Source organism: Pterocles gutturalis, unplaced genomic scaffold (assembly GCF_000699245.1).
Source record: "Pterocles gutturalis isolate BGI_N339 unplaced genomic scaffold, ASM69924v1 C12353207, whole genome shotgun sequence".
NCBI lineage: Eukaryota > Metazoa > Chordata > Aves > Pterocliformes > Pteroclidae > Pterocles > Pterocles gutturalis.
The window spans coordinates 1-8,546 of record NW_010155943.1 but is presented as its reverse complement, the minus strand read 5'-3'; the positions used below and the strand labels follow the sequence as shown (position 1 = coordinate 8,546).

The 8,546-nt window shown below is 38.4% G+C and overlaps 1 protein-coding gene across 1 annotated transcript; it reads left to right on the top strand.

Moving 5' to 3' along the window:
* Positions 1-264: 264 nt before the first annotated feature.
* On the top strand, positions 265-6,384 carry LOC104460629 (M-phase phosphoprotein 8-like; the record flags this gene model as incomplete). Its single annotated transcript, XM_010086287.1, has 3 exons — positions 265-309; positions 4,295-4,450; positions 5,298-6,384. Coding segments are annotated over exons 1-3 (1,288 nt in total), but the record flags the coding sequence as incomplete, so codon positions are not given.
* Positions 6,385-8,546: the final 2,162 nt, after the last annotated feature.

Genomic DNA, 8,546 nt, shown 5'->3' with positions numbered 1-8,546 from the left:
TCGGTCTGTGCGGCCAGGCTGGGCGGGCTGATTGTCCTGCACGGTTCTTTTATGCTTGGGGGAGAACCGTGCAAAAACAGTAGCTCCGTTGTAATTGTAATTTAAAACATGTTATGCGTAATTTTGCAAGCAAGCTTTTTGTATCTTACAGTTTTGGCCAAAAAGACTAAATCTGGAGTATCTTTACTAAGCTTTTTGTCTGCATTTTAAAGTACTCTTTGCTCTTATGGCTGAACTGCAGTAGTGTTTTGTTGGAGTACAGAAATGGGCAGGATTGCATATAATGGAGGACTTGGAGGTGGTTTCAAGGTATGTTTAGCGGGACTGTGTTTATTGGCTTATAAAATGTGTGAAGACCTCTTAAAATAAGGGAAACTTCTTCCAATTAAAATAACTAGCTGTAGTGATCTTTGCTTTGTTTAGACAGAAGTATCATACCTTCTTTCTTTGAAAGCAGCCTGGTTTTTCCAAAATTTAGTAAACCTCAAATACAAAAAATAATGAATGCAGCTTTTTTCTTTTGATTTTTTTGTGTCTGAAAATTGTTTATTTTAACTGATTTATGGTTTTTATTTTAGGCGTCAGGCAGGTACACGATAGTATAGAATACTGCCCGTTTAAGGTTTTGAAACCCTTAGGTTGGAGAACCTTCAGATCAGGAACTTCTTGTATACTTGTGATACTATCGTGATTACGTTGAAATATCTTGATGGCTTAAGACTGCTATGCTTTCAAGGTAATACAATACTTATAGCTTTACAAGTAGGAAGTGTTGGTCGAAGAAATAAGTTAGGCTTGAAAACAAGAGGACCTCTTTTTTTCTTTTTAATTTTTTTTTATCCCCTCCCTCCGCCCTCAACAGTGGAACCTAAAAACTCTGTATTGGGGGAGGGGGGAGAGTTATACCATTCCACACACTCCGAAGATTACCAGAATAGATCAAGTACCATCTCTTAAAAATGTCATTGGAATTGGGCTGGTAAAAAGGTGTCTTACTGCCCTTCTCCCTATCCTCATCCTCTTCCTTTGAGCAGCCCATTCTGCAGCGAATTCTGAGGTGTTTGTACTGGAGGTTTCCAGGCAGGGTCAGTGCAGTTAGCTTTACTGTATGCGTGTGCCACACCCAATTTGTGTTGTTTGTGGCTTTGTAGCTCCAGTTGCATCAGGTCATCTTTCTGTTTCTCTTAAATGGAGGCCATGCTCCTGTGCTTCAGAAATACAGGGCAAGACAGATGCTCACACCCAGTCCTAACTTCCAAAAATGGCTGAAAAAAGCTGTGTGTTATATTCAGTGGAGTATATTTTACGTAGTCTGCTTTAGACTAGTGGTTCCCAGCTTGCAGATTCCCAAGTGTGATACAGAGGCCAGACAGGTACACTGAGTCGGCCACTGTCCAGCGTAAGGCCGGTCAGTGTGCTCCTGTGTCATGGTTGCAGAAGTGGGAGAGCTGGCCGGCACCGCACAGAGAAGCTCTTGTCATTCGCAGTCCTGAAGCTGGTAGTAGTGGCAGCATGAGAGAGACAGCAGTCCTCAGATGGGATTGGGCAGGGTAGTTAGACCTGCTGATAAATGAAACATTAACACCTCCTACTTAAGAGAATAAGCAGCAAAAGTTTGGAAATATTTCCTCTCAGTATTAGAAAGCCTCTCATACTGCGCTAAAATTCTACTGAAATAACAGGCTCCAATGCAAACTGTGACATTCCCCAGGGGAGATGCGTGACCTTAACTCTGCTCTTTAGTGACATGGTGATACCCCTTTCCCGAGGAGTTGGTTCTAGTCAATCAGTAGTTCTTGTAGAAGGTACAGCAATATAAAAATGCTTGGAAGAGTTCTGTTATTTCCAAGTGATACAGAAGAAAAAGTAACAATGTTGAGTAAAATGCTGAAAGGTGAGTGTAAGGCTGTGGATGTATCTTTGGTGTGATGATAGATCTCCTGTCTTCACTTAAGCTGCATTTTTTTGTCACTCTCTGAATACTGGATGTAGAGTTGTTCATCAGACAGTCTTGCATTAGACTTTATTTTATCCAATTTTCTAAATGAATTAAAAAAGAACTCATAACTCATTTTGCACCTCAGTTACAAGGGTATAACAGTAACTCTGCAGCTTACTGAAGTCCTGCATCTGAAAAAGCATAACCCTGTACCACCAGACAGGTGAGATGCCGGCTGGCTAGAAAGCAGAAAGCAGATTTGCGGGAGAGGAGCTGGGAGTCCCCACAGACAAGTAAGCTGAACATGAGTCAGCAGTTCTTGCAGCAAGAGCGGCCAACAGCATCCAAGAGTGTAGCCAGCAGATCAAAGCAGATGCTTCTTTCTTTCTTCTCAGCATTGCTGAGATGCATGCAGGGTACTGTGACAAGTTCTGAGCTCCCCAGAACAGAAGAGACGTGGACATACTGGAGTAAAGGGTTATGAAGATAGTCAAGGGAGCTGGAGCATGAGAGGCTGAGAGAGCTGGGTTTGCTCTGCTGTAAGAAGAGAAGAGTCAGGGGTGATCATAGTATTGACTTAATAGGAGGGAGTACGGAGTCAGATCCTTCTCAGAGGTGCACAGTGAAAGGAGAGAGGCAGTGGACACAAGCCGGAACACACGGAAACCTGAATAGATACAACTTGACTGGGCAGATTTCTGAGCAGCCTGATCTAGTTGGTCCTGCTTTGAGCAGGGCATTTTACTTGTTAATTCTGGAGATCCCTTATAAACTAAATTATTCTGTCACAGTAATAAGAAAGTTACTAGTCACTTCTTTCATGAGTAACCCCATTAGAAGAAAGAAAGAGAGACAAGTGAACATGATTTTGAAAACTGATTCCTGAATCAAGAGTGTATGGTTAAGCTAAATTATAAGAGGAGGTGTATTATACTAATGTATCTGAATATAGGCTATTTATTTATATGTCTGTGAAGCAAAATATAGAAGACTGTAAGTAGCATTGATTGCTAAAGTTTAATGGCATATATATATACACTTGGTAAAAGGTTAATGGTGCTCGTGCAAAAATGGAAATTTGTGGATACCAGTACATCTAATAGTAAGTGTCAAGTGGCAGTTCTTCTGAAGCTTGCTTTATTCAGGCTTGGTTAGCAGTATAGGATCTTTTGCAGTGTTATCAATCCGTTTCAGAAAGAAAGAGGCACGATTATATTGCCTCTCCAAGGGTCTTTTCCTTAGTACATTTGCTAATACTTTTTTTTTGTTTAGAGAGCAAGTTCAGGAATGGCCATGTTGCCTGGTATTCATTATTAGCTTTTTTTATATGGAAAATGGATTTTCTTAATCTTGGTGCTAGCCTTTGTCATACATTTGTTTAAAAAGGCTGCACGTTTAATCAGTAAAAGTGACTATGTTGGTTTCATAGGATATGTCTCTGCTTTCCAGTTAAGCTTGGTGCAGGAGGCCCCAAGTTTACCACTTGTCTAGCTGTATCAGCAGCATGCTGAGTCAAAGCTAGTAGTGAGAAAAGGAGTCCATCTTGAGAAATATAAGGATTCAGACTACTTAATTTATTTAGGAGAAAGGCAAGAGAGAATTTGGTGGAAAGCTTTTAATTTTTTTTAATGGTAAAAGACTTTCTAATCTAGTGATAAAAAAACCCCTCAAGATAGAGACTGAAAGGTGCAGTTTCGTCCTATGGTGAAGTTAGATACTGTTGAGACAATTGGTCTAGGGCTTTCAGATGTAGTTTTTTACCAAAATCTTTGTAACTAACTCCATTGAGATGCACACATTCAGATTTTGTCAAGGCTTAACTTGATCTCATTGGTAGGTTGGTTTTTGTTCCTGATTGTTGGTATTTCAGTTTATCAAAAGTGGCATTGATTACAAATCTAACATAAGTTATAAATTCCAACATAAAACTAGGTGAATGGTGTTAATGTATTATAAATCCTCGTGTTTTACATCAAGTTCTTCAGCAAAGAGAAGTAATTCAAGCTTGAAATTTTTATAGAAGAAATATTAAAACTTTAGTTTCATAACTGTCAGAAAATCCATTTCAGTGAAATGATTGGGAATTTATGATTTGTGTATGGTGTGGCTGTGGTTCTGAACGAATTTTAAATACTACAAATATTTTCGATAAAACCACTCCAGCTACTGAAACATTGTAAAACCTAATTCAGTATGTGATGCAGATGGAAATAATTCTGTGAATTTTTATGTAAACAGTGGGTTGCACTCCCATATATTAATTTCTTTATACACAAAATGATATCTCTACTGAGATCCCCAATAATTGAGTGGATGATGCAATACTATGCTGTTGTATTTTTTTTTTCCTTACAGGGTAAAATTCTCTATAAAGTACGGTGGAAAGGATATACCTCTGATGATGATACCTGGGAACCAGAGGTTCATTTGGAAGACTGCAAAGAAGTGCTGCTTGAATTCAGAAAAAATATTGTGGACAATAAGCCTAAACCCGTTAAAAAAGACATACAGGTGTGTTTCACCTTCCAGTATCTTACACTGAAGACATATTCCCTATCTAGGCTCTGCTAGTCGGGGGAGGGAGAAGGGAAGACATTTGGGATATGGAATTAAGACTCAAAGAATCTCTTCATCTGCAGGTGTTTTGTTTCAGGTGAAACTGAGTATTGTTACTGCTCTCTGGTTAGGGTTTTTTTTGTTAATTGAGAAGTTTGCTTGTAGGCTCCAAATCAATCTAAACTTTATTTCCGTTTTTAATGGGACTGTATAAATGGTGTACGGTCATTTTAGTTTGTTTTTGACAGCATGAACAACCCCCTTTTCATTCCCACATGTGTATTATCTTGTCACTGAAATTGGGCACAGCTCAATTCACCCTTCTGCTTTATGTAGCAGATTGATGAATTTTTGCCTGTTAATCATTAAATTAGGTAAGATAGGAATACAGAAAAATGAATTGCAAGAAGGCAGCATATGGCTTTTTCTTTTCTTTTTAAATTGCTCAGTCAGTTTCAAAAGCAACCATAAGAATCTTTTTTGAAAACTGGTACCCTACTTCTAGGAAACCTGTAGGTAAATTTTACAAAATAAAGTTAACTGGTTTTGATGTAAAATAGTTCAGATTTAGTTCTCTTCTGGGATCTAGTTGTTGGATGTTGGATTAGTTTTCTTGACTTATGTGTTGATTCTCATCCAAGCAGTTAATAATGTAATTTAGGTAAGTGAGCTAGAATTGTATTTACAAATTTTACAGTTTGGGAATGAGGAATAATGTTTGCAGTGTTTAAAGAGATCCCAAGCACCATTTAATACAGTTTAATGGGGAAAGAAATATTTTCTTTTTTTCCCTACCTTTTAGAAACTATCATCTCTAAATGATGATGTATTTGAAGCAGAATCTGACAGTGACTGGCAAAATGAAACAAAAGATGATGTTTCACTGAAGAAGAAAAAGAAGAAGTCAAAAGATGGAGAGGATAGAAGTCCAGATGATCTGAAGAAGAAAAGGTCTAAGTCTGTGAAACTCCAAGAAAAACCCAGAACAGAATGTGAAAATTCCTCAGATACTTTGGTTGCAGATTCAAAACCAAAAAAAAGGACTGCAGAAACCAAGGAGGATTCAAAGGACCCAAAGAAGCAAAGGAAAGAAGATACTAAAGAAGTCAAGAAAAAGAAGGGAGAAGTTAAAGATGTAAAAATAAAATCTAAAGAAGATTCTAAAGAAAATAAAAAATCACGGAAGGAAAAGCATACAGATGTTCAGTTTGACTCAGAATCAAGTACTCTAGACAATGTATTTTCTCAAGGAACTGATAATGAAAATTCAGACTTAATTTCTGAAAATAAAGATGAGAAGCAAAAGGTAGTAAGTGGAGAAGACAGATTGGAACAAGAAATTGCTGAAGAAGATTCCATTGCTGATAGACATTTTGCTGGATCAGCAAGTAATGAAGATGATAGCGTTGTTGTTAATGTTAAAAGAAAGAATAAAAAAATGCGGAAAGCTGAAGTTTATAAAGAGGAAGGTAGAAAAGTGGAAACTCAGGATATCTATCTAGAGAAGAAAAACATGCACAAAAGGCAAAAAGGTCAAGAAAAAGTAAAAATGGTACCACGAGAGCTGGAGAAAGTGTCACCTGCTCCTTCACCAGTGCAGAAGGGTTTGAAATTGAGCACTGATGAAACAGGGCGCAAGTCCATCGATTCAGCTGGGGAGGTAAGCAATGTTAAGGCATTGGGGTGGGGGCTGGGGATCAAATCAAACATCTCTGAGGTACAGATATCTCAAAAGGCTACCGTTCATGATGGCAAGGAGAAAAGTACAAACTGGAAAGTTAATGAGCTGGATGAAGCTAAAGAAGGGCCCACTGTACAATGTATAGGAGAGACTGAAAAATTTCTGGATTCCGAACGCTATAAAAGAGGGAACACTTTAGGAGAGAACGGTATCTTTAAATGTGAAAGTATGAATTTCTTCTGTTTGTTATGTGTACTTACTTAGAATGAAATGTACTATTCTTTCAAAGTGTGCTGTCCTTTTTAGCTTTGTTCTCCCCACCTTTAACTGTTGCCTCAGTTTGACTTTTTTCCACTTGTGTAGTAAGATATTCAGTCGTGGCCAACTATCCATCCCAACTCTGCACAATGAAGTGCACTTTTGAGCTGTAGCATGCACTTGATCTCTCTTAAAAGCCGACCACTCTGTTATACTTTACATGTGTTAGCACCTGCCTGAGAATTGGAATGCTGAAATCGCTTCTTAACCCAAGTCTGCCAGATAATTGTGCAGCTGGCTTATCTTGTTAGAATTCCTGGGGTGCTTATAGAAAATGCTTAGTTTCGTGATGTGGTTTGTATTAATTACAAATGCTGTTCTAAGATGTGAGCTACGCAAATATCAGAATTTTTTTTCCTTATTTAATACAGTAGTGATTTAAGGAAAGCAGAATGGTGAAGGTAAAAAAATAATGGAAAAAAACCCCCAATATTTCTGGAACGTTTCTGAGAATGTAATTTCTTTCAGCTGCTTTAGACTGTTCTAATAGAGTTTGCAGTTCATAAAACTTTGGCTGCTGAGAGAAACCCCTTTCTGATTTGTAACAGGATTGCAGCCAAAATACCTTGATACTTAGTGCGTTGTAACCCATTTCTGAGGACATAATTCCATGGCAGCAATTTTCTTCTCTAGGTTCAGCTGTGATCCACTGCTTAAGATTGTTGTATGTATGGAGTAGGACACCTTGATTTTGGAGTAGAGTATTATGTGGCATAATCTCAGAGTAGAGCCACACAAAATACTGTTTTTTTGCGGGAGCCTGATGGTGAAAGCTCTTGAAAACAAGGTTAAGCAATTACTAGGAGGCATAGCCCATAGCCATAGTTTCAAAAAGTTATTTATTTAACTGAATTGGTATGGCCCTTTATTACTTGAGTATTTTCTCATAGTTCAAGGCTATAAGAGAGAGAGAGATGTGTGATGATAATAAAACAGAATTCCAAAAATTTATTTTATTTACCAGTAGTATAAAAATCCTGTCACCCCAAACATGAAGAAATCAACAGCAGATGAAAGTTGGTTTGCTTTATGGCTCTTCAGCCAGCTCTCCCAGTAACTTGTCTGTATGCCTTTCTCGTGGTCATGCTCCACGGAAGGTCATGCTCCAGGGTATGAAGGAAGCAAAGCAGGCATTCTGCTTTTTGCTTTTTTTTTAGTCTAGGAGGCTTAAACAATGTTTTCTGTAACTGGTTTGTTATTCTCCAGAGCAGCTGTGGGCTTATTATATTCATGAGTTTAGTGGAGAGTTCTGGAGGTTTTTTGGCTTCACTAAATTGTTGGCCCAAGCTGGTTATTCTTTTCAAATAAAATCATTGTGTGTGTTTCAGCTACCTGTCTTTCCTTATGTAGCTTTGGTTACAGACCATTGTCATGTCAATTTATGATACAGCACTTCTGTTTGCAATCAGTTTGCATGCCGAGCCATTCTTTCCATTCAATTTAACTCCAAAAATAAATGTGCAGTGTACATTGTGCATCTGATCAGTATTGGAAATCTGGAATAGAATTCAGGATTACTGAACCTCTGTGTAGCAAATATCTGGTAATCCCTTTAGTAAATTTCACGTCTCCTCCAAAATACTGAGCATCTGCTGGGATTTACAGCTATGGTGCTACTAGTTAATCATGTCAGTGATCAAAAGCTGACGTCTGGGAAGGGACGTGCGGGGCAAGAAAGATGGTTAAATGTCTCAGCTCTGCTAACACATTATGATACACCAAATTAATCTAGTTCAGTTGAAGTTTCTCCTACGTCAAAGAAAGGGTTGGATTTAATGATAAATTCAGTCTGTAATTTTAGTGGGGACTTCTTCTGGGGCAGTTCTCCAGAAAACCAGTGCCATTCCATGTACCAGGTTAGTGTCAGGGGCTGATACAAAGTCATGCGAAGGGCCTTGTCCCACTTGTTCTGCCATTTGGAATTTGCTGGCTGAATGGAGAGGATTACAGGAGAAAGGCAACCTTTGGTGGACATCTACCATAAATTTCTTCTGTGATGTTGGATATTGCTAAGCTGAAGCATTCTATTTCAGTAAAGCATTTGACACCGTC